Here is a 27,327-nt window from a genome sequence, read left to right on the forward strand (position 1 = left end):
GTTTGCACATGAATTTTAGGATCAGCTTGTAAATTTTTACCAAAAAAAAAAAAAAATCCAGCTAAGATTTTGATAGGGATTATATTGAATCTGTAAATGAATGAGGTTATTTACACCTTATTTAAATTATAAGTTGACGAACAAATTCTCTTTGGAGATTATGCGTGGATTGGAAATGCAGGTTTGACCTCAAAGTGATACCTAAAGAAGAATTCTGAATAAAGTATTAAAATTTTTAAATGTTTAAATGTGTTCCTTGTAGTAAACTTATATCAAATCACAAACAAATTAATATTTTTAAAGTTATCACTTAAAATTTACCAAACCATTATTAGACTTAACTAAATTATGTTTTTTATTTTATTTTTTTCAACTGTGACTCCAGACAGGATCCAAAGAGGAGTTTTACCCATCTCTTCTTAGAGTTTTACGGAGACTTACTTTACCCTTCTGTGTTAGCCTCCTAAGGCACTGCATCAGCCTTAAAAGGGCTTAGGAAAGGGCACTAAATTATGTTTTTTAAAAGAAGAAATCTATCTTCACAATAGTGTAATTTGAAACTGGTTTAGCTTTTTTCAACAATATTATCTAACTCAGGACCAGACTTAATACATACTGCTAAAGATAATATAATAATATTCTGAAACTCATTGATTCAAAGTTTACCCTTACTTTACTAAGGGTACACAAACGTTTTTTGTTTTGTTTTTTCTCAGTTGTGCGCATCTTCTCATCTCTCTGATTCTCTTGCCTTCCTTTTCCACTTGTAAAAACCTTGAGTTGATGTTGGGCCACCTGAACAATCCAGGATAATCTCCCCATCTCAAGATCAGTCGGGCCCTGACCTGACTGGATGGCTCAATTGGTTAGAATATCGTCCTGAAGCACAGAGGTTACAGGTGTGTGCCTGGTCAGGGCACATACAGGAACAGATGGATGTTCCTCCTCTCTTACTCTCCAATTCTCTCTTACTAAAACCAATAAATAAAAATTTAAGGAATACCTAAAAAAAAAAAAAAAAGATGAATTGGTTTGCAAACTTAACTCCATCTGCAACCTTAATTCCCCTCTGCCGTAATATATTCCTAGGTCCCAGGGATTAGGATGTGGACATCTTTGGAGGCTATCATTCTAGCTTCCAACTTTTGTCTCCCCATGGTTGACAGCAGTACCTGTCATGTATCAAGTGTTCAATGGATGTCAAATAAGACTGGGGAACAAAATTTTTGTTGCATCCACAAAAACACTTGTTCTTACCTAATTTGAGTGTGTTAATCTCAAATCTGACATTAGTTTTTCACTGTAAGCTACAGTTTTCTTTGCAATTCAAGATTTTAGGTTTTCATCTTAAATTGTAAAATTTTCAACATTTAGTTTAACATAATGAAGTAGAATGTCTTCTTGGGCGTCTTTATGAAACTATAATTTATATAATGCAATAAATACACTACTACACTAAAAGATATGATTGCATCAGAATTTGTCTACAATTTCAAAATAGAACATATTAAAACACTTATTTTAATCATAAAATTTCTGCAAAATTTATTTAAATTCTATTCAGGCAAAAATTTGCATCTGTAGCTCTTGCATTTGTGTACTTGTTGAGGACAATCTCGTTTGATGCTCCAGCAGTAGTCTGCTCATCACTAACAGCTCCAAGATTTTCAGGAAACTTATCAAGGTGACTGTTCAGGAAGTGAATCTTAACGCTCATGTTACATCCAATGTCATGGAAAGCCAACAGCATTCTTTGAACCAGAAGTTCATAGTTTTCTGCTTTTTTGTTGCCAAGGAAGTTCTTTGTAACTGCCACAAAAGACTGCCATGCTGCTTTCTCCTCATTCATCTTCCTGACAAATTCTTCGTCACATATGAGGGTTCAAATTTGAAGTCCATCAAATACACCTGCTTTTTTTTTTAATTTTATTTATTATTATTTTTTTTTTTACAGAGACAGAGAGTGAGTCGGAGAGAGGGATAGACAGGGACAGACAGACAGGAACGGAGAGAGATGAGAAGCATCAATCATTAGTTTTTCGTTGCGCATTGCAACACCTTAGTTGTTCATTGATTGCTTTCTCATATGTGCCTTGACCACGGGCCTTCAGCAGACCGAGTAACCCCTTGTTGGACCCAGCAACCTTGGGTTCAAGCTGGTGAGCTTTTGCTCAAACCAGATGAGCCCGCGCTCAAGCTGGCGACCTCGGGGTCTGGAACCTGGGTCCTCTGCATCCCAATCTGACTCTCTATCCACTGCGCCACCGCCTGGTCAGGCTGTATTTTTTTTAAGTTGGAAACGGGGAGGCAGTCAGACAGACTCCCGCAAGCGCCCTACTGGGATCCACCTGGCACGCCCACCAGGGGGCAATGCTCTGTTGCAACCAGAGCTATTCTAGCGCCTGAGGCAGAGGCCACAGAGCCATCCTCAGCGCCCGGGCAAACTTTGCTCCAATGAAGCCTTGGCTGCGGGAGGGGAATAGAGAGACAGAGAGGAAGGAGAAGGGGAGTGGTGGAGAAACAGATGGGCGCTTCTCCTGTGTGCCCTGGCTGGGAATCGAACCCGGGACTCCCACACGCCAGGCCAACGCTCTACCACTGAGCTAACCGGCCAGGGCCCGAATACACCTGCTTTTATCTTCTCGAAAGACAAGGCAGGAAAAGCAGAAATAATATCTTGAAAGCATTCACTTTCTCTATTCAAAGCCTGAACAAACTGCTTCATTAAGCCAAGTTTGATGTGAAGTGGGGGAAAAATGAAAAATGATCCTGTCTTGATTACTACGGGTTCATTCACAATATTTTGCATCCCAACTTCCAGAGCTTCACGTTTCAGCCACTCCTGTGTCCAGTGTTTCTCTTGAGCTTGGCATTCCCACAAACACAGAAAGCAAGTGTACTTCATGAAACCTCTCTGTTGTCCTAGCAGGAAATTTACCATTTTAAGATCTACATGAATGATCTAGTTATGCTCCTCATACTTCAAAAAGTTGAGGACAATTTTTATGTCATTATAATCTTCTCGCAGATGAGTTGAATAACCAATTGGAACCGCTGAAAATAGACAATATATGCACGTGTCACAAATCATGAAATATTGCACCTTTGACGTTGAAGTGTGTAACAGCCACATACATAACAGAAGGTGTCAGGACTATTCTTACATTTACACCTACTTGAAGAAGCCATGATTCAATCTCCAAACAAAATAAGAGTGTGTTTTTATCAGATAATAATTTTTTACATTTAGAAACAACTATAATTATGTAAAAGTGATGTTTGTAAAACATTAATTGCCTAGTGGTTATGTTCAATCCAAGAGTCATTGCCCTTTAACTCCAATTTAAACACCAATGCATGCCATTAACTGTAACAAAAAGAAATTAAAATTGCATAAAAACTAGAGCATGTACCAAAAAACAGATTTCAGATTTAGAATCAGCAATGAAGAAGTATGTAGAAACAGTCTAAAACCTTATGCAACAGACCAGGCGGTGGCGCAGTGGATAGAGCGTCGGTCTGGGATGCGGAGGATCCAGGTTCAAGACCCCGAGGTTGCCAGCTTGAGCACCGGCTCATCTGGTTTGAGCAAAAGGGTTGGACTCAAAGATCGCTGGCTCGAGCAAAGGGTTACTTCGTCTCCTGTAGCCCCACGGTCAAGGCACATATGAGAAAGCGATCAATGAACAATTAAGGTGTCGAAACGAAAAACTGATTGATGCGTCTCATCTCAATCTGTTCCTGTCTGTCTGTCCCTGTCTATCTCTCTCTGACTCTCTCTCTCTGTCCTGTAAAATAAAAAATAAAAAATAAAAAACCCCTCCTGCAACAGAAAATGAAAAAAATATTGTTCCCCGGTGAACTAAAATTAGCCTATGCTGTATCTGTATTTCATCAATTTAAGTAATGTTTCATTTCAAAGGAGCAATTGAGAGGTGGACAAAGCATGGATTTTGTAGTCAGAATTCCTGTGTCCAAAGTCTAGTTCTATCATATAAGAGCTGTGTGTCTGTGGGCAATGTACTTAAGCTTTCTGAGTCTATTTCCTTATCTGTAAAATGAGAACACCCCGCCTCTTATCTGCCTTCACAGGTTATTATCACATGTTCAGTCGTTAACTACTGGAGTCCCTGTTGTGGCCTAGATAGGGGGTCAGGGAAGGGTTCTAGGAGGAGGTGGCAGTTGAGAAAGATGTGAATGAATTCCCAGCTAGGAGAAAGTATGTGGGAAGGCTTTGGAGTTCCATGTAGGAGGCCAGGGACTGGAGGTGAGCAGGGCGGGGCTGAGTACCTGGGTGCCTGGGGCTTTGGACACCAGGGTCCAGAGTTTGGATTTTGTGCTTAGCAAGTTCAGGGACTGGAGGTGAGCAGGGGCGGGGCTGAGTACCTGGGTGCCTGGGGCTTTGGACACTGGGGTCCAGAGTTTGGATTTTGTGATTAGCAAGTTCAGGGACTGGAGGTGAGCAGGGGCGGGGCTGAGTACCTGGGTGCCTGGGCCTTTGGACACCGGGGTCCAGAGTTTGGATTTTGTGCTTAGCAAGTTAGAGGATTTTGAACAGGAAAGACACAGTCTGACTTATAGTTAAAGAAAAAAATTACTCTACCTTACAGTTAACACAGTATGATATTAACCCCTTGAGTGGTACAAATGTTCATGTACATCCTCATGCCTCCTGACCATCCAGAGTACGATCAATTTATTTTAAAAATGTGTAAGACGACATTAAAAAAGGCAAATGTATGTTCTTCTTGTTTCCATAAATTGGTTATCAAACAAACATGATTTTAAGTTAATAAAACTGTAACTGGAACTAAGTTTATTTTTTGAAAAAAACAAACCAACCTCACTCCCGGGGGTCAGCAAGCATGAAAAAACCTCACTTCTCAAAGGGTTAAGTGATTGCTACAGGAGACTGCAGGACTGGCTGGGAAGTGAGGAACCATGAACACGCCAGGGGCCGTGTGTTAGGTGACCTTGAGGCTAGGGGATGCTCTCTTCTTGTGTATATGTTTGAAAATTTCCATAATAAAATGTTAAGAATAGATTTGATGGTTTATGTAAATAAATATCATAAGTTAGCAGCAGTTAAAAAACCAGGATCCCTCTGGTGGCTGTGTGACCAACATGGAGGCCACTGCAGTATCTAACTGCTCTGATGGAAACTTCTGGACAAGCAGTTAAGGAAAAATGGCCTGGGCTCAGGAAAGGAGGGAGGAGTGGCTGGGCCCTGCCGTGTGGTGGCTCTCAGACCCTGGGTCCGACCTGTTTGGGCGAGGTCCCCAGTGATGTCAACCTGTTGCCCCATTCTGCAGGGAGCCTTATCGAAGGTGGATATTTATGGGAAACAGGAGGGCTAAGGAATGGAGAGACTAAACCAAGCTGAGCAGAATAGAGAGAGGGAGAGACTCAGCCGACCTTTATGGCATTTCCTCTAAATGCGCAATGGCTGTGGGATGGGGTGGGCCACAGTGCTGCACTTTGAGAGAATTCCGTTTGCTTGTCAAGAGAGGAAATAGAGCTGAGGCTCCCTACAGCTGGGTTTTCAGGGGTAGGACAAATGAATTTCTATAGCATTTCAGAATCTTGACTCTTGTCTTATATTTTATTCTAGGCATCAGGCTGTGCTAGGTCATTCCCTTGTCTTTTTAAAAAACACTAATGCATGCCCTCCCCTGAAACACCTTCTTTATGAAAGAATGTTTGGATTTGTGTCGAATCGTTTTCTCCTACAGAAATTTTGCACAGCGCCTTGTTTGTCTAGAGTCACGCATATCAGGTCACCTTGAAGCCCCACTACGTCCTGTACTTAGCTTCACCCCTTTGATTCTTAAATGCTGAGGAAGCTCTTTGACATTAATTGGCATATTAAAAGAAAAAAGTTCTTGTTGCAAGAGTAATATAATATGTCCTGTTAAAAAAAAAAATCAGAAATGTTTAAACACATGGTGGTCTGCCCATTATGGCATTATAGAGAAATAACCACTGTTAATAGTTTGGTATTGAATAGCCCAGCCCCTTTCTGTTCAACTTTGCATACTATTATTGGGTGTTAGGACATTTGAGTTGGCATATGAAACAGACCCTCTGCTTCTCTGTGGAGAGAGAGAGGATCTGTGTAGAAGTCAGGGACCTTCTTCTGAATGATACAGAGAGAACATTCAGTAATGTTCTCTCTTGCCAGCTGAGAATGTTGGGAATGTCGGGAATTTTTCTCTACCACTTCCCTCTTTGTTTGAATCCTAATGGATCTTCAGATATATTTTGACTTCTGCTCTTGATGGTCCATGGCACCCCAGTGGTCTGTGGGAAGGTGACAATTTCTGATTGCGCACTGACTCCCAGGCTGCTTTGAAGTCACTCACCAGGGACAGAGCATTCTCTGAAAATCATAATACAGAGCCAATCCCTGCAAGTTCCTGGACCCGATGCCGGAGACTTCTGGCCTAGACAATTCTCGTCTGGTCAGGCCAAGCCCAGCTGGAGCCTGTCCTTGTTTGGAAACTTCGTGTATTTTCCACCACTGCTCATTCTTGACATGCCGAGTTTCGCTGCTGTGGAATTTATAAGATGCCACAAACCTGCATTTAAGGAATTTTGTCTGAAGCAGACTGGGTGGTCTGAGATTTCTTGGAATAATACTTTGCACTGTGTGCTGAGTGTGCGCACGCACACACGGTAGCATGGGACAGGACGAAGCGGGGTTGGCGTTGTAGAGAAGCACTCTGAGGAAGCGAGAGCATGGCGGAGGACGGCAGCTCCAGAGCCTGTCCTACCTTGGCCATGAGTGTTGTTACAGAGCTGGGTGAACCTTAGCTATCTCCACCGACCCATCCTCCCCACTGCCTCCATTTTACAGAATATGAGGAACAGTGTAGAGCTAGGCCCAGGGCCCCAGATTCAGCTTGTTTTCTCCAACTGAAAGGAGGGGAGATAGACAGACTCCTGCATGCACCCCAACCAGGATCCTCAGCCAACGCTCGGACCAACCGAGCTATCCTCAGTGCCCAGGGTGATGATTGAACCAATTGAGCCACTGGCTGAGGGTGGGGAAGAGGGAGAAAAGGGGAAAAGAGAGGGGGAGAGAAGCAGTTGCTCGATTTTCGTGTATGCTCTGACTGGGGATTGAACCTGAGACGTCCTTACATCGGGCTGATGCTCTATCCACTGAGCCACCGGCGAGGGTTCAGATTTAGCTTTGAGTCTAGATCTCCATACTGCGCCCTGATGGTTGAGCTTGCTGGTTCCCTAGATGTTTATATATACTACTTATAAAAGAAGTTAGGAATCCTGATTTTAAACCAAAACAAATGTGTTTTCTTTTGTTTTTGTTTTTGTTTGTTTGTTTATTTTTACTATAGGTAATTTTCAGAATCATTAAGGTACTAATAACACTTTGTAACCTGCAGAGAAGCACTGTTATATGTAGTGTTTCTCAACTTATTTGGCTAAGAAGGCTTTTTTCCAAAAGCACCTCAAGGACACAGGGTTCAGAAGACCTTTGGAAAATACCAAACTAAACCGTCTAGCCTCATGTGCCATTTTGTATTCTTCAGAAACTTGAGTTTAACTGCTGCCCAGTAGTCCACTATATAGCTAAGCCAGATTTATGTTTTCAGTTCCCAATGATTAGATGTTAAGTTTGGCTCCAGTTTTCAGAATTACTGATCATTCTAGAATGAATTCTGGTTACTTTGTGATCATCTCTGATTATTCCCTTCAGAAATAGAATAGTTGAATCAAAGCATATGACCATTTTCAGTACTCTCAAACTACATTGTCCAGTAGTTTCTGGAAGTGGGGACAGGGTTGTAAGCATCCATCTGTCAAAACTGAGGAGTCCAAGAAGCTGGAATGCCATTCTCTTCTCTCTTATCCTGCCAACAGTCAGCCATTAAAAAACAAGCATTCACACATACAAAGAGCATAAATGGCCATTTCTTTGGAGGGGACAAATTGACTTTTCACCAGTCCCTGCCCTTCTTCAAAAATTTAAATATTATTTAAGAGTTTCAAAACACTTTAGTATGGTATTACAAATATTCTGTTGGATAGTTAGGTAAGAAAGGATATTGAATTGTTATCTGTTTTGCTAATTTGTCAAATAACATTTCAAGGTGAGATTTTAAAAAAAATGTATCACCTTCCCATGATTGTGAACTTTGTTTCTAGAAGAAATTTTTTATGGGAGTGCTTTGTCAGTCTTCTGACCTCATGGAAATTGAAATATGTCATGTTGAATATTGAGGCTGGTTGTGGTGCTTCTGTTTTATATTTATATAGGGAAAGGATGCACATTGTAGGCTGGAAGTGATTTATCCTTTTGTCCTTCACAAATATTAACCTTTGGTCAATGAATTATTGGGTTTTAGAACTGAGATGTGAACTTTTAACTCATTAAAACTCCCAAGTCCCCAGCAATAAAGTCATTTAAGTGGTTTCACCAAAAGATTTATTTCAAAATGATTCCATTTGGAGGAAGGAAAGAACAAGTAATGCATTATATACAAAGATCTATTCAATAATTCATGAGACCTGTACACCAGGGACCATTTTAGATTCAGTTCATGGTGTTATAGATGAAAATGAACTCTGTCTTAGAAGTTTATTCTTCTTTGTACTTGAGTCCACAAGTACCTTGATTTTAAAAAAATTTTATTTAGACAATTTTAACGGGGTGACATTGATTAATTAGATTACATAGATTCAGAGAAAACATTTCCAGATCATTTTGATGTTTGATTATGTTGTATATCCATCACCCAAAGTCAAATTGTCTTCCATCACCTTCTATTTGGTTTTCTTTATGTCCCTCCCCTCCCCCACACCCTCCCTCTCCTCCCTTCCCCTCCCCCTGGTAACCACCACACTGTTGTTCATGTCCATGAGCCTCAATTTTGTGTCCCACCTATGTATGGGATCATACAGTTTTTAGTTTTTTCTGATTTACTTATTTCTCTCAGTATAATGTTATCAAGGTCCACCCATGTTGTTGTAAATGATCTTATGTCATCATTTCTTATGGCTGAGTAGTATTCTATAGTATATATGTACCACATCTTCTTTATTCAATCATCTACTGAAGGGCTTTTTGGTTGTTTCCATGTCTTAGCCACTGTGAACAATGCTGCAATGAACATGGGGCTGCATGTGTCCTTACATACCAATGTTTTTGAGTTTTGGGGGTATATACCCACTAGAGGGATTATGGTAATTCTATTCTTAATTTTTTGAGGAAACACCATACTTTCTTCCATAATGGTTGTACTACTTTACATTCTGGGTCATATGGTAATTCTATTCTTAATTTTTTGAGGAAACACCATACTTTCTTCCATAATGGTTGTACTACTTTACATTCCCACCAACAGTGATTGAGGGTTCCTTTTTCTCCACAGCCTCTCCAACACTTGTTATTACCTGTCTTGTTGATAATAGCTAATCTAACAGGTGTGAGGTGGTATCTTATTGTAGTTTTGATTCGCGTTTCTCTGATAGCTAGTGTAAATGAGCATCTTTTCATATATCTGTTGACAATTTGTGTTTCTTCCTGGGAGAAGTGTCTGTTCATGTCCTCTTCCCATTTTTTATTGGATTGTTTGCTTGTTTGTTGTTGAGTTTTGTGCGTTCTTTGTATATTTTGGATATTAGGCCCTAATCTGTGGTGTTGTTTGAAAATATCATCTTCCATTTAGTTGGCTGTTTTGTTGTCAGCTTCTTTTGCTGAGCAAAAGCTTCTTGGTCTGATGTAGTCCCATTCATTTATCTTTGCCTTCACTTCCCTTGCCTTTAGAGTCAAATTCATAAAATGCTGTTTATGGCTGAGGTCCATGAGTTCAGTACCTATGTTTTCTTCTATGTAACTTATTGTTTTAGGTCTTATATTGATATTTAGGTCATTTAGAATTAATTTTGGTACAAGGGGGCAAACTGTAGTCGAGGTTCATTCTTTTGCATGTGGCTTTCCAGTTTTCCCAGCACCATTTATTGAAGAGGCTTTCTTTTCTCCATTGTGTGTTTTTGGTGCCTTTATCAAAGATGATTTGACCATATATATGTGGTTTTATTTGTGGACTCCCTATTCTGTTCCATTGGTCTGAGCATCTATTTTTCTGCTAATACCATGCTGTTTTGATTATCATGGCTCTATAATATAATTTGAAGTCAGTTATTGTAATGCCCTAGCTTCATTCTTTTTTCTTAGGATTACTTTGGCTATTCAGGGTTTTTAATAGTTTCATATAAACCTGGTTATTTTTTGTTCCATTTCTTTAAAAAAATGACATTAGAATTTTGATGGGAATTGCATTTGTATGTCGCTTTGGGTAATGTGGTCATTCTGACTATATTTATTCTTCCTATCCAAGAACAAGGAATATTTTTCCATTTCATTGTATCTTTTTCAATTTCCCTTAACAATGCTTTGTAGTTTTCATTATATAGGTCCTTTACATTCTTTGTTATGTTTATTCCTAGGTATTTTTGTTGTTTTTGTTGTAACCGTAAAAGGGATTATTTTTTTGAGTTTGTTTTTTGATGTTTCATTGTTGGCATATAAGAAGACAATAGACTTCTGTATATTAATTTTGTATCCTGCGACTTTACTGTATTGGTTTATTGTTTTTAATAGTCTTTCTGTGGAGTCTTTGGGGTTTTCGATGTACAGGATCATATCATCTGCAAAAAGTGAAACCTTTACTTCTTCTTTCCCAATATGAATGCCTTTTATTTCTTTCTCTTGTCTGATTGCTCTGGCTAGACCTTCCAGCACTACGTTGAATAAGAGTGGAGATGGTGGGCAGGCGTGTCTTATTTCTGATTTTAGAGGAAAAGTTTTCAGTTTGATGTCATTTAATATGATGTTAGCTGATGGTTTGTCATAAATGGCCTTTATTATGTTGAGATATTTTCCTTCTATACCCATTTTGTTTAGTGTTTTAAAGATAAAATGATGTCATATTTTATCGAATGCCTTTTCTGCATCTATTGATAGGATCATATGGTTTTTGTTCTTTGTTTTGTTGATATGGTGTATTACATTAACTGTTTTACATATGTTGAACCATCCTTTTGATTCAGGAGGAATCTTACCTGAACATGATGAATTATCTTTTTAATGTGTTGTTGTGTTCGATTTGCTAGTGTTTTGTTTAGGATTTTAGCATCTGTATTCATTAGCAATATTGGTCTGTAGTTTTATTTTTTTGTGTTGTCCTTTCCAGGTTTTGGTATGAGGGTTACGTTGGCCTCATAAAATGTGTTTGGAAGTATGGCTTCTTCAATTTTTTGAAAGACTTTGAGTAGAATAGGAACCAAGTCTACTTTGAATGTTTGGTAGAATTTACTAGGGTAGCCATCTGGCCCTGGACTTTTATTTTTTGGGAGGTTTTAGATAGCTGTTTCTATTTCCTCCCTGCTTATGGGTCTGTTTAGGTTATCTACTGCTTCATGACTCAGTCTAGGAAGATCCTATTGTTCTAGGACTTTATCCATTTCTTCTAGCTTGTTAAATTTGCTGGCATATAGTTTTTCATAGTATTCTACAATAATTCTTTGTATATATATGATATCTGTGGTAATTTCTCCTCTTTCATTTTGAATTTTGTTTATATGAGCCCTTTCTCTTTTTTCCTTGGTGAGTCTTGCCAAGGGTTTGTCAATTTTGTACATCTTTTCCAAGAACCAGCTCCTTGTTTTGATTTTTTTCTATAGTTTTTCTGTTCTCTATTTCATTTATTTCTGCTCTGATTTTTATTATTTCCTTTATCTGCTGGTTTTGGGTTGCATTTGTTTTTCTTTTTCTAGTTCCTTAAGATGTGATGTTAAGGTGTTTACTTGGGCTCTTTCTTGCTTGTTCATATAGGCCTGTAGTGATATGAACTTCCCTCTTATTATTGCTTTTGCTGCACCCCAGAGATTCTGATATATGCTGTATTGTCATTTTCGTTTGTCTGATTGTACTTTTGATCTCTGCTTTTATTTATTCTTTGACCCACTTATTTTTTAGAAGTATGCTGTTTAATTTCCACATTTTTGTGGGTTTGTTTACTTCTTTTTTGCAGCTGAATTCTAGCTTCAAAGCTTTATGGTCAGAGAATATGCTTGGTATAATTTCAGTCTTTCTGAATTAGTTGATGTTAGTTTTGTGGCCCAACATATGGTCAGTTCTTGAGAATGTTCCATGTACACTGGAGAAAAATGTATACTCTGGCGTTTTGGGGTGAAATATTCTTTAGATGCCTATCATATCCAATTCTTCTAGTGTTTTGTTTAAGGTACATATTTCTTCATTGATTCATTGATTTTCTGTTTGGTGAACGATCTAGAGCCATCAGCGGTATATTGAGATCTCCAAGTATGATTGTATTTTTGTCAGTTTTTATTTTTAGATCAATTAGTAGATGTCTTATATACTTTGGTGCTCCTTGGATTAGTGCATATATATTAAGAAGTGTTATGTCTTCTTGATTCAATGTCCCCTTTATCATTATGAAATGACCATCTTTGTCTCTGATTACCTTTGCTATCTTGTAGTCAGCATTGTTAGATATGAGTATGCCTACGCCTGCTTTTCTTTGGATGTTATTTGCTTGGAGAATCGTTTTCCAACCTTTAACTTTGAATTTGTTTTTATCCTTGTACCTTAGATGTGTTTCTTGAAGGTAGTATATAGTTGGATTTTCTTTTTTGATTCACTCTGCTACTCTGTGTCTTTTTATTAGTAAGTTCAATCCATTTACATTTAGTGTAATTAATTGCCTATTGCCATTTTATATATTGCCTTTTTTTTTTTTTTTGTATTTTTCTGAAGCTGGGAATGGGGAGAGACAGTCAGACAGACTCCCGCATGCGCCCGACCGAGATCCACCTGGCACGCCCACCAGGGGGCGATGCTCTGCCCCTCCGGGGCGTCGCTCTGCCACGACCAGAGCTACTCTAGCGCCTGGGGCAGAGGCCAAGGAGCCATCCCCAGCGCCCGGGCCATCCTTGCTCCAATGGAGCCTCGCTGTGGGAGGGGAAGAGAGAGACAGAGAGGAAGGAGAGGGGGAGGAATGGAGAAGCAGATGGGCGCTTCTCCTGTGTGCCCCAGCCGGGAATTGAACCCGGGACCCCTGCACGCCAGGCCGATGCTCTACCACTGAGCCAACCCTCCAAGGCCTTATATATTGCTTTTTGATAGCTCTGTATCTTGTTTGGTTCTTCTTTTTTGTTTTTCTGTCATTTGTGTTTGTTTGGTTGTATTCCATACTTTTTCCCTCTGTTTCTTCTTTTTTTAAGCCATGTGTTTCTGTAGTGGTTTTTTCAGGGGCAGTTACCATTGAGTAATATAAAAAGGATATATATCATATTCATTGTAGTACATTATCTCATGAGTGATTCTGCACTCAAACCTCCTTTGCTACTGTTAATCTTTGTACTTTCCCCTTTTTTGTTTTTGTTGTCACAGATTAATCTTGTTTTTATTATGATCTTGATGGAGCTTTAACTTGCAATTTTGTTTTGTTTTGTTCTTTATATCTGGTCGGAGAACCCTGTTTAGTGTTTCCTGAAGTGGGGTTTTCTGGTGATAAATTTCCTCTTCTTCTCTGTATCTGTGAATGTTTTTATTTCTCCTTCGTATTTGAAAGATAGCTTTGGTGAATATAATATTCTTGGCTAGAAATTCCTCTCTTTCAGTACTTTAAAGATTGGGGTCCACTTTCTTCTGGCTTGTAGAGTTTCTGCTGAGAAATCTGATGATAACCTAATGGGCCTTCCTTTATAGGTTATATTCTTTTTTTTCCTGGCTGCCTTGAAGATTTTTTCTTTGTCACTGGTTTGTGATAATTTCATTATGATGTGTCTTGGAGTATGTCTATTTGGGTTAAGGTAACTCGGTGTTCTGTTTGCTTCTTGAATTCAGGGCTCTAATTCAGGGATAGTCAACCTTTTTATACCTACCACACACTTTTGTATCTCTGTTAGTAATAAAGTTTTCTAACCGCCCACTGGTTCCACAGTAATGGTGATTTATAAAGTAGGGAAGTAACTTTACTTTATAAAATTTATAAAGCAGAGTTATAGCAAGTAAAGCATATAATAATAATTACTTACCAAGTACTTTATGTTGGATTTTTGCTAAGTTTGGCAGAATAAAGCTTTATAAAACAGCTTACTATAGTTAAATCTATCTTTTTATTTATACTTTGGTTGCTCTGCTACCGCCCACCATGAAAAGTGGAATGCCCACTAGTGGGCAATAGGGGCCAGGTGGACTACACTGCTCTAATTCTTTCCACAGGCATGGGAAGTTCTCCTCTATTATTATTATTTAATTAATTAATTAATTAATTTTGCTTCTTATCACTTTATTTTATTTATTTATTTATTTGTTTTTATAAATAAATTTTTATTAATTCTAATGGGGTGACATCAATAAATCAGGGTACATATATTCAATGAAAACATGTCCAGGTTATCTTGTTATTTAATTATGTTGCATACCCATCACCCAAAGTCAGATTGTCCTCTGTCACCTTCTATCTAGTTTTCTTTGTGCCCTTCCCCCTCCTCTTATTTTTTTGAATATATTTTCCATTCCATTTTCTCTCTCTTTTCCTTCTGATATACCTACCCATTATTCTTTATATTGCTCTTTCTGGTGGAGTCAGACAATTCCTGTAGGGCTTTCTCATTTATTTTTAAATTTGTGAGTCTCTCTCCTCTTCTCTCTGTAGTGTCTCCAGTTGACTTTCTTCTATGTCAGTGGTCCCCAATCCATGGGCCATTTGGTACTGGTCCGCAGAGAAAGAATAAATAACTTACATTATTTTTGTTTTATTTATATTTAGGTCTGAATGATGTTTTATTTTTAAAAAATGACCAAATTCCCTCTGTTACATCCGTCTAAGACTCACTCTTGACGCTTGTCTCAGTCACATGATACATTTATCCGTCCCACCCTAAAGGTCAGTCCGTGAAAATATTTTCTGACATTAAACCGATCCGTGGCCCAGAAAAGGTTGGGGACCACTGTTCTATGTCACTAATTCTCTCCTCTATCTGGCCTATTCTATTAGCTAAGCTTGTTACCTCATTTTTCAGTTCATGTATTGAGTTTTTCATCTCTGTTTGGTTCCTTTTTATAGTTTAATTTCCTTGGTCCTGTATTCTTTTTGTTCGTTGAATTGTTTTTGAGCTCTCTAAATTGCCTTTCTGTGCTTTCTTGTATTTCCCTGAGTATTTTTAGAACTTCAATTTTTGATTCTCTGTCATTTAACTCCAAGGTTTCCAAGCAATTGAAATTTTTTTCTAGAGATTTTTCATCATCTATATGAGCTACATCTCTGTCTTTTGTATCCATGATTTTTTATTTCTTTTTCCTTAATGGCATTTGAGAGTGGTATTGTTAATAACACTAATAAAGGATGATTAAAAAATAAAAATTGAAATAAATATAGTGAAGAAATGAAAATTCTGCTATGATAAGTAGAATAAAAACTACATAGAATGGGAGCTAGAGCTGGGGGAAAATAAAGACAAAAAAAATGAAGTAAAAAACACACCAAATGCCAAAAGAAAAGATGAATTCAGAATAAAATAATTTGTTGATAAATGACAATCGAATGAGAGAAAAAGAGAAAGAGAAAAATAAAGAGAAAAGAAGAAAAAAAAGTTAAGGTGTTGGAAATGTAACCCTCATACAAAAAACAAGAATGAAAAATGTAACACCTATGGATAATGAAGTTCAAAAGGAAAAAGAAAGAATAAGATGGAAAGAAGATAAAATGACCAAAGTGGAAAAAAAAAGAAAAAAAGTTATAAAAAAATATAATTTTTTCCTAGTTTTGTGAGGTAGCTTCTTCTCTTTTTTCTCTTTTCTTTTCGGCAGGTAGCGCTGTACTACAGGTTTCACCGCAGTGGTGCTCTTCAGCAGAGATTTGCTGTTGTGTCGTTTTGACAGTGATGTAGCCTGGGCCTCAGTCCTGTTGGTAGGGGGAGCTTTTTAGGGTTTGCAGGCACCAACAATGGGAGACTCAGTTAGTTTTCCAGGTGCCTCTCCCATGTCTCTCCCTCCTGAGCTAGTAGCCTGGGGACTTAGCTGTGAAGTTGCCCTAGCCACTTCTTGCAGAACAAGAGGCTTTAAGAACTTCCAAGTCCTTCCTCCAGCAGAGCTCAAAGCACAGTTCTGGGTAAGGCTGCCAACCAGAGCTGCCAGTGAAAGCAGGCAGGGCAGGGAGCCAATTGCTGATCAAGCGCCTTTCTAAAGGCCCTCTGGGCATGTCTAGTATGCCTCAGCGCTCCGCAGGTCTAATCTCCACAGGCTTTTCTCCCTTGTGCCCTGTTTGGAATCCCGCAGCCCAGCCTCCACGACCTCCGCAGTGCACTCGCAGGTCTGCTCTGCAGGGATGTGCTTTGTAAGCTGTATCGGTTCCTGGAGGCTCTCTGCCTGGCAGGTCCAGGCCTAGGGATCCCAGCCCTTGTGCACTTCCCGTGCTGTTGGTCGGGAAGCCGGGAACATACAGAAACACTGGCTACAGCCCATGCAGAAGTCCATTGCTGACAATCTGGGGCCCCTCCTCCAGTGAATGCACATGCCCACACCAGAGGCACCGGGTGGAGCCACTCGCACACTGCCCGTGATTGCGGACGGGGAGCACACAAAGCCCAAAGCCACTCCAGCGCCTGCCTCCGCGGGCAACCTGCTCCGGCCACCTCCGTCAGAGTCTGCTACCCGCACTAGCCCGGATTCCGTGATCTCGGGCCGATCCGGCGTGCTGTCTCCTCTGGTTGATCATCCGCCCTAGCCCAGCTTCTTTCTGCCCCAAGTCCCCTTTTTCTCTTGGTTCCGGCCGAAAGCTGCCCTTCCTCAGATCAGTGAGGAAAGCGGAATACTCCGTTCTCTGTCTTATTTTCTTCAGAGTGGATTATATATATTCAGCCACCTTTTCACCCAGTCATACCTTTGTCTGGTGTATGTATATTTCAGATGCTCCTAAGATTTTTTTCTCTGTCTCTAATTGTTGAATTTTATGCAATTTCAAGGGGAGATATCGGGACCACCCCTCATGGTGCCATTTCTCTTGTACCTTGATTTTTGAGAAATAAATTTTGTGCTGACGCTCCTATTTGGTGGACCATTCTTATATGAAGGCTACTTTGAAAAAATGGACAATTTTATACAATTGAGCTAAAAGGACGCTTAATAAACATTCTCTACCCTTAGCAAAGCAGGAATGTTTCAAAAATACATTGCTTTTCTTTCCATTTAGACAGAAATTTTAATTTTGTTTTCTATATGTGGAGTGTACTGCCAAAGGGTAGATTAAAGTAGTTTTATTGATGCCTAATATTATAACAAACAGTGTTGTGTCGTCGGTAACTGTGGAGAAGCACACATGATAAATGGCTTGCTGTCCTCTGGTCAGTCCTGGTAAGTGGCCAAGGCCCTTCAGCTGGCAGCTCCTGAGTCCCTCTTGAACTCCAACCAGTCTGCAAACCACAAAGGCACCAGGGCAATTTCTTTTTAAGGTGGTGACTTGCATGCTGGCACGAAGTTGGGCAAGAGTACCCTGCTTCCTTCCACTCAGTGACAGCCACACTCGTGTTCTTCAGTGCAGTGAAAGGGGCCACCTTGGGAACTGGTGTGCTTCACATTTCCAAACAGAATCATTGCACTTTGACAAGTACTTACTCCATGATAAGCACTGGGTGGGAAATAAAAAGGAATGAGTGATGGTTCTATTGTTTGCAGGAAAAGCTTCAGGATCCATCCTTCCTTTCTTCCCTCTCTGTACCCTCCCTTACTCCCCAGTAAAAATGGCTGCTTTTTTAAAACTTAAAAAACCATTGTGGCCTTGGCCAGTTGGCTCAACTGTAGAGCGTCGGCCCAGTGTGTGGAAGTCTCAGGGTCGATTCCCAGCCAGGGCTCACAGGAGAAGCGCCCATCTACTTCTCCACCCTTCCCCCTTGCCTTCCTCTCTGTCTCTCTCTTCCCCTCCCGCAGCCAAGGCTCCATGGGAGCAGAGTTGGCTCGAGCACTGAGGATGGCTCCATGGCCTCTGACTCAGGTGCTAGAATGGCTTTGGTTGCAGTGGAGAAATTCCCCAGATGGGCTGAGCATCACCTCCTGGTGGACATGCCGGGTGGATTCCGTTCAGTTGCATGCGGGAGTCTGTCTGCCACCCCCCACTTCTCACTTTGGAAAAATAAATAAAAAAAAAAACCATTGTAAAAATTTTGTGCTATTCAGATACTTATAAGGAAAATATAAAAACCACTAGAAATCTCACTGTTAACATTTTGAGAAACATTATACCTATACACAGACACACACCCAGACACATTTTACCCTAAATTATATTACAATACTGCTTTGAGTCTAATTTTTCATTTGACAGTATGTCAAAGATACCTTTTCTTATGAATAAAAATCCTCATCATAATTTTAATTTTTTTTTTTTTTTTTTACAGAGACAGAGTCAGAGAGACAGATAGATAGGGACAGACAGACAGGAACGGAGAGAGATGAGAAGCATCAATCATTAGTTTTTTGTTGGGACACCTTAGTTGTTCACTGATTGCTTTCTCATATGTGCCTTGATCGCGGGCCTTCAGCAGACTGAGCAACCCCTTGCTTGAGCCAGCGACCTTGGGTCCAAGCTGGTGAGCTTTGCTCAAACCAGATGAGCCTGTGCTCAAGCTGGTGACCTCGGGGTCTCGAACCTGGGTCCTCCGCATCCCAGTCCAATGCTCTATCCACTGCGCCACCACCTGGTCAGGCCATAATTTTAGTTGTTAGGAATATTCTCTTGTATGTATATATACATTCCATTAATGAATTTGCTATGATTAACCTTTAAGTTGATTTCAAATATGCTTCCGCGTGCAACAGAGATGAGTATCTTTATGTTGAAACGATCTGATATATGTTTATATAGGTGGAATTGCTGCTTCAAATGGTATACACATTTAAGCTTTTGATACATATGACCGACAATGAGTTTGAAAGACCTTTCTTTTTTAAAAATAAAAATTATGCCTGACCTGTGGTGGCACAGTGGATAGAGCACCAGCCTGGAACGCTGAGGTCACCAGATTGAAACCCTGTGCTTGCCCAGTCAAGGCACACGAGACAAGCAACCAATGAAAAGCTAGAACGAAGCACCTACTTTTTATCCACCACACCCCTTGTAAAATCAATAAATTAAATCTTAAAATAGAATAAAAATTATATGTATTTCAGGTATACAGCATGATTTGATGTACATAAATGTAGTGAAATGATTACTACAGTCAGTGTAATCAGCATATCTTCTGCACTTTTTTTTTAAATGATGAAAGCACTGGAAATCTACTTTCTTGTCTAATTTCCAGATTTAACACACTGTTACTAACCACAGTCATCATGCAATACATCTCTAGAACTTATTCATCATTTCACATAACTGCAACTTTGTCCCTTTTGACCAACATCTTCCATTGTCCCATCCCCTCAAGCTCCTTGTAACCACTCTTCTACTCTCTGCTTACATATATTTGACTTTTTTAGATTCCATGTATAAGTATGATCATGCAGTTTTTCTCTTTCTGTGTCTGGCTTATTGTACTTAGCATGATGTTCTCCAGGTTCATCCATGTTGTTGCACACGGCAGGCACTCCTTCTTTTATGAGGCTGGATAATATTTCATTGTGTGTGTGTGTGTGTGTGTGTGTGTGTGTGTATATATATAATTTTTATATATAAATAATATATTATTTATTTATAAATTTATATATATATTATATATAAAGTATTTTATATATAAATTATTTTTATATAAATAATATATATATTATTTTTTATCCATTCATTTGTTGATAAAAGCTCAGGTTGTTTTCATATCTTGTCTACGGTGAATAATACTACAATGAATGAAGGAGTACAGATAACTCTTTGAGATACTGATTTCATTTCTTTTGGGTATATACCCTGAAGGGAAATTGCTGGATCATATGATAGTTCTATTTTTAGTTTCTTCAGGTATCTCCATACTGTTTTCCATAACGACTGTACCAATCTGCATCCCCAACAACAGTGTACAGGGTTTTCTTTTCTCTACATCCTCAGTAATACTTGTTATGCTTTTTTCTTTTTTATAACAGCCATCCTAATCGATGTGAGGTGATAACCTCATTGTGGGTTTTTTGTTTCTTTGTTTTTTGTATTTTTCCGAAGTGAGAAGTGGGAGGCGGCAGACAGACTCCTGCATGCGCCTGACTGGGCTCCACCTGGCATGCCCACCTGGGGGCGATGCTCCGCCCATCTGGGGTGTTGCCCCACTGCAACTGGAGCCATTCTAGGGCCTGAGGCGGAGGCCATGGAGCCATCCTCAGTGCCTGGGCCAGCTTTGCTCCCATGGAGCCTTGGCTGTGGGAGGGGAAGAGAGAGATAGAGAGGAAGGAGAGGGGGAAGGGTGGAGAAGCTGATGGGCGCTTCTCCTGTGTGCCCTGGCGGGGAATCAAACCCGGGATTTACACACACTGGGCCGACGCTCTACCGCTTAGCCAACCGGTCAGGGCCTACCTCATTGTGGTTTTGATTTGCATTTCCCCTATATTCAATGATGTCGAGCATCTTTTTAAAAGAAGGTCTTAAAAATACATTTCTGTGTTGTTTATGAAAGTGCCTCCCTTTCCAAATCCACACTTTGGGGATGTGATAAATCTTTCAAATATTTAATAAATGACTCATTGTTGCTTTTATTTTATAGTAATTGAACATGTGTTAATGTATTGATTGGTAGTTTATATCTCTTTCAATGTGATTTATCTATGTATAGACATATATAACTTTATTTGTGTGTATATATATCCTTTGTCCATTTTTCTGTTGACTAAAATTATCTTTTTCTTATTGAATTTCAAAACTCTTCCACAGTATATTCTTCAAATATATTTGAAGATATTCAAATATATTCAAAGATACTTTAAAAAAAAATGCGTAAAACCTGGATGTATCCTCAGAATAAATATCCTGCTTGTTGATAACTGGTTCGAGTGACCACTGTGACTTGCGTTGTTCACATTCTGGAATGCAGCTCACTGCTCTTGCTGTTTGTCATGCGGCGGAGGGACACAGCCCTTTAGACCTGAGGGCAGTGGCTGAGGTGTCCGTGCTGCATGCTCCTCATTAATGGCTCAGTGAGGGTTTTAGGATCTGTGCCTGTCTCCTCTTTCCCTCCCCTGGGCAAACATCTTTTTCTTACTGTGGTCTAATTCTAATTCTAATGAGATTGCCCTTGGTCCATCATATTAAATAAGTGATGAGCAGTAGAGAAAAGACAATTCATAGGATATTAACATTTAAAATAGGATTTATTTTTTGGCCTTTGCCCAAGACTGAGTTTCGTGGTGTATAAACCATAAGCATATGTATAGTTGAGGAGGAAAAAAAATTATATCTAATAGGAGCCCTGGGAAAATTCCAGGGGGAATTCAGGAGTCGTATAAGGATAATGTAGTATGGCGTTTTATATTTAATTTGGGATTGCATAAAGTGTGTTCACTCGGCCTAAAACTATTCATTATTCCTAAACAGTTTCACTCATTGGCTCCCATGTACTATCGCGGATCCGCTGCAGCTGTCATAGTGTATGATATTACCAAACAGGTAAGAACCTCCCCTTCCGAATTTATATGCCATTTATGGTGATTCTCTCACTTACAAAGACCAAGGCAGATTTCGCTGCTTGAATATTGTCAGTAGCCTAGAATGAGATTTCATAATGTCGTGGTTGGGGATAATGAACACTATATTAGTATATTGAGTTTATTTCACCTAGATGTAAGGAAGCATTTCAGGTTTACCTGCTAAATTAAATAAACAACAATGAACATGCATTTTTTTAAAATATACTGTTTGTAGAGACAAGGTCATGCCTGTTAGTGCTGTTCCCTAGAATGTCAGCTTTTTAAGAAAAAGAAAATTATTTTTTAAGTTCTATATGCTCTGTAATTATGAAATAGTCACCTTCTGTTAATGTTTCAATCACACTGCATAAAATGCCAAAGAAACAGTTAGGTATGTGTAGTGTGTTTGTGTGTATATGATATAAATATATTTTTAGTGATAATGTTGAGCATCTAGGCTAATCAACCTATAACTGCCGTGGTTTTACTGATAGTTTTTCCTACTCCTGGAGTCCGGACTCAGTGCACAGGACTGCTGGTTTAATGACTCTTTGCAGTTCCCATCCATGACTTTCTGACCACTGTACCTACATGTGGTATCTACCTTAGCTTGTCTCCTGGAGGATGGTTGTGATAAAGGAGGTAAAGGACAGAAGGGAGAACAGACCCTACAGTGTGTGTGTGTGTGTGTATTTTACCTTTTCCTTCCTGAGGGAAGCCTGAACATTGACTTAGTCCTATGACTTAGACCTTTTTCATGTGAAGTCAAAGCTATAATTTTTAAAATTTTTATTGTTTCTTTTATTTTTAATGGAGCTATTATTTTTAAGTTAAACTTATTGGGGTGACATTGGTTAATAAAATTACATAGTTTCCAATGGATAGTCCTACGACATATCTTCTATATATGGCATTGTGTGTTTACCACTCAGAGTCGCAGCCTTTCTGCCACCCCATGTTGACCTCCTTTATCCTTGACTCTCCCTTGCGTCCCTTCCTCTGGTGACCACCACACTGTTGTCCATGTCTATAAGTTATTTTTGGTTTGTTTTTCTTGTTTGTTTTCAGTTTTATTTTTTATTTGTGTTTTTCTGAAGAAACTTATTTTTATTAAATTTATTGGGGTGACATTGGTTAATAAGGCTATATAGGCTTCAAGTATACATTTCTTTTTTTTCTTTTCTTTTTTTTTTTTTACAGGGCCAGAGAGAGAATCAGAGAGAGGGATAGATAGGAACAGGCAGACAGGAACAGAGAGAGATGAGAAGCATCAATCATCAGTTTTTCGTAGCGACACCTTAGTTGTTCATTGATCGCTTTCTCATATGTGCCTTGACCGTGGGCCTTCAGCAGACTGAGTAACCCCCTGCTCAAGCCAGCGACCTTGGGTCCAAGCTGGTGAGCTTTTTGCTCTGGCCAGATGAGCCCGCGCTCAAGCTGGCGACCTCGGAGTCTCGAACCTGGGTCCTCTGCATCCCAGTCTGATGCTCCATCCACTGTGCCACCGCCTGGTCAGGCTCAAGTGTACATTTCTATGATACATGATCTGAGTAAGGCTATAGTTTAAATTAATGTTATTTACAGGAGAAAATTGCTAATATTTTTTAACTTAATCATGGCTCAATTTTAGAAAAGGGAGTCTATTTAAGTATAATTTAGCTAATATTAAGATTTGTGACAAGAGGCCTGACCTATGGTGGCGCAGTGGATAAAGCGTTGACTTGGAATGCTGAGGTCACCGGTTCAAAACCTTGGGCTTGCCTGGTCAAGGCACATATGGGAGTTGATGCTTCCTGCTCCTCCCCCCTTCTCTCTTTCTCTCTTTCTGTCTCTCTTCTCTGAAATGAATAAATAAATAAAAATAATTTAAAAAAAACGATTTGTGACAGGATAAGGGTAGTTAGTATGGTCTGATTTGTGAAACCCCTGAAAATATTTTTCTCCATCAAATTGTGTTGGGTTTGTGTTTCTACTTGCTTGAAATATATAGGATTATGCATGAAATACACAGGGTTATATGCATAGTGTTGTGTTATGAACATATAACTCTGTTATGTTGATGGGTCTTTCTAATGCTTGATTTATATACTTTGGGTTTAGGACTCATTCCATACCTTGAAGAAATGGGTGAAGGAACTGAAAGAACATGGTCCAGAAAACATTGTGATGGCCATCGCTGGGAACAAATGTGATCTCTCAGATATCAGGTGAGATGCATTTAAAAAAAATTTTATGGCGTTGGCTGGTTTTCTCAGTGGATAGAACATTGGCCAGGCATGTAGATATCCTGGGATTGATCCCTGGTCAGGGCACACCCTCTCTCCCTTCCCTCCCTCTTCCCCTCTCTTGGCCAGTGACTCAGGTTGGTCCGAGTGTTGGCCTCAGATGATGAGGATAGCTCAGTTGGAATGATCATCAGCCCCAGATGGGTTGTTGGGTGGATTCCAGTCGGAGCACATGTGGGAATCTATCTCACTGTCTCCGCTCATCTCACTTAAAAAATATTGTGCACATGCACGTGCACGCACGTGTGTGTATGTGTGTGTGTGTGTGTGTGTGTGTGAGAGAGAGAGAGAGAGAGAGAAAGAGAGAGAGAGACTAGTAGCCTCTATCTCTGAATGTCTACGTGTAAAAGGCTGTCATGCCTGTGTTTTTCTGTGTAATAGTTTAATCAGTGGTCATTCACTTGTGGTGGTCAAGGTGGTATTTATTTCACCAGAGTAGAATGAAAGGGAAATAAATAGTAGGGAAATATAAATTTGATGAACCGCACAGTAAGGACTATTAAAATCGAATCTATACACAGCACAGTTACATCCCTGACTCTTAAGTGTCTTTAGGCTACATGGCTTTATTATTTTTATCATTACATTTTCTGTCATTATTGTCATTTTCACTACTATCACCATTTTAGAAATACATACTTTAATATGGTAAGGAGAGTTAGATTCCTAACATGTTCCACACATCCCTGTTTGCTTTATTTCTAGACTTAAGGATGTAGTGAAGTCTATGTACTCTTACTGTCTTAAGATCCGAATGTGATGATGTGTCATATATGAACAGTTTGGCTTGTTCCAGAAACACTAGATTGTTGAATTCCTTTACCAGGAGAGATGTTTGTAGAGGTGCAGCCTACATGGGCTAGAGATTTGATAACTCTCTCCAACCCAATAAGCTACCTATTTTTACCTAATAAAAATGTTATAAAAGAAAAGAAAGGATTTGTGTTGTTTCCATTACCTGGCTAATTTAATTCTCAGCAGTTCCGGTAGTTGATTTTCATAAAGACAACAACATCACGCTTCAGGTTTTTGCTAATCCAAATATGATTAAACCAAAGTTAAATAACAATGAAAACAGATCTTGCAAAAGTCTTAACATAACCTTTGACAAATCGCTCTGTTTCTTTGGGATTTCAAAAGCTTTATATCACATTGCATCAGATTTGTTTGTAATAACAGCTGTCAACACCACTTAATCATTTGTTTTTCTGAGGGCTGGACAGATCTTTAAACTCCCCAGACTTAGCTCAGATCCCTACCTTCTTTACTGCAATCCTGAAACAATTGACTGTCTAGTATTCCCAACAGAATTGCTTTAGCTTTTGTCATTAGAAGGAGGTGGCCTGGGTGGATAGAGATTGCCTTTGCTGAGAGAAGGCGCTGTCTGTCATCTGACACCATGGCACTGCAGTAAAAAAGGTATGACTTGAAGTGAACTAAGCCTTGTGAATTGTGGGAGAACTGATGGACTAGAATCTGAGCAGAAAATGATTTAAGCTTGAGTGGAATTATTAGTTCTCTTGGTTACATGGAACTGAAACCCAATTGAAATTAATTTTAGGATAAAAAGGAATATTTTGGAAGATACTGGTATCCACATGGTAAAAAAAAAACAGCCTTTAGCTTTGGTATAACATAGTGACATGTATTCCATTTTAGTCTTGACACTCTTGTTTTAGTCTAAATTGCCATGGAAGGGTTTCCAACATCACAAAAATGCATTTGTGGCCAAGGAAGGGGATCTGGGTAGTACAAAATTGTGTTCCCACCGTAACCATGAGAATGGGAGGGCGGCTAGTTTGGAAGAGGGGCAATTCCTGGTAAAGTACAGCCTGGACAGACAAAACTCGCCTGTGACATTTTGGCTTAGTTGCTGGCACCTAAAGCTCTAGTTCAGTGGTTCTCAACCTTTCTAATGCCGTGACCCCGCAATACAGTTCCTCATGTTGCGGTGACCCCAAACCAAAAAATAATTTTGGTGGCTACTTCATAACTGTAATTTTGCTACAGTTATGATTCGGAATGTAAATACCTGATATGCATTATGTATTTTCCGATGGCTTTAGGCGACCCTGCTGGGGTCGCAACCCACAGGTTGAGAACCGCTGTTCTAGTTCTCTGGGTGAAATTTACCCTTTATGCATTGGTATAGGGTTTTCCTCAGCACGTTTTCTGCTTCGTGCTACCCAATTCATATATATATATATATATATATATAGTTTTCATAATGTATAACCCATCCTCCTCACCTCTAACAACAAATTCACTCATAGTCCCTCCATCCCCAATGGGAGACAATTCAAGACCACATTCATCTACTACATCCAGTGGTGACACCATGGGACCCCAGTCACACGAGTTCTCGGGATGATAGCCCTTCTCCTCTAGTTTGGTCGCAGTGAGGTCTGAATGTGGCTTCTCAAGATCCTGCAGTTTCAAGTGTGGAATGATTACAGCGTTTGCTGCCTCTCAGTTGTGTTAGGTGCTGTCTGTTACTGAATCAGACAGGAAGAATCGGTGCCCTTTGCAATTCTCCTTCAAGCCTCTGATTAAGTCAATGAAAAAATTAGTGTGATGCTAGTAAATTAAAAATTTTTAAACATTTTTAATATACAATTTAAAATTTTAATATATTTTATTGAGATAATTTATAAGCCATAAAATGCACCTGTTTTAAGTATATAGATCAATAAATATTAGCATATTTAGAGTTGTAAAGTCATCATCACATCTAATTTTAGAACATCTCCATCACCCTACAAGGAAACATTCATTTATAGTTACTCCCAATCTCATATCATTTTCTTTGTACCTGATTTATCTCATGCTATTGTTTACAGTAACATGCTATCCAAGCTTGTTCCTAGGAACAATAGACTGTACCATACAGTCTAGGTGTGCAGTAGTCTAACCCATCTAGGTTTGTGTAAGTGTTCTCTATGACAGTGGTCCCCAACCTTTTTTGGGCCACGGACCAGTTTAATGTCAGAAAATATTTTCACGGACCGGCCTTTAGGGTGGGACGGATAAATGTATCACGTGACCGAGATAAGCGTCAAGAGTGAGTCTTAGATGGATGTAACAGAGGGAATCTGGCCATTTTAAAAAAATAAAACATCGTTCAGACTTGAATATAAATAAAACGGAAATAATGTAAGTTATTTATTCTTTCTCTGTGGACCGGTACCAAATGGCCCACAGACCAATACCGGTCCATGGCCTGGGGATTGGGGGATTGGGGACCACTGCTCTATGATGTTCACACAATAACAGAATCGCTTAATGACACATTTCTCTTGCTGTTATGAGGTACATGACTGTAGAAGGCCCTCAACCTTTGACATGCACTGTCTCTGTGCCTCTGTCTCTGTTTCTGTCTCTCTCTTAAGGGGA

At 39.4% G+C, this 27,327-nt stretch overlaps 1 protein-coding gene and 1 non-coding gene across 2 annotated transcripts in view; one reads left to right on the plus strand and one right to left on the minus strand.

Moving 5' to 3' along the window:
* Positions 1-27,327, plus strand: part of RAB31 (RAB31, member RAS oncogene family) — a 165,193-nt gene that overhangs the window by 90,420 nt on the left and 47,446 nt on the right. The window contains exons 4-5 of the mRNA XM_066246627.1: positions 21,558-21,629; positions 23,750-23,856. Coding sequence (XP_066102724.1) covers positions 21,558-21,629; positions 23,750-23,856 — 179 coding nt within the window. The remainder of the gene's footprint in view (positions 1-21,557; positions 21,630-23,749; positions 23,857-27,327) is intronic.
* Positions 372-494, minus strand: LOC136315836 (small nucleolar RNA SNORA26). Its single transcript, XR_010727615.1, has one exon. It is a non-coding gene; the product is annotated as a small nucleolar RNA SNORA26 (small nucleolar RNA).

The sequence above is a fragment of the Saccopteryx bilineata genome, chromosome 11, assembly GCF_036850765.1.
Source record: "Saccopteryx bilineata isolate mSacBil1 chromosome 11, mSacBil1_pri_phased_curated, whole genome shotgun sequence".
NCBI classification, from domain to species: Eukaryota; Metazoa; Chordata; class Mammalia; order Chiroptera; family Emballonuridae; genus Saccopteryx; species Saccopteryx bilineata.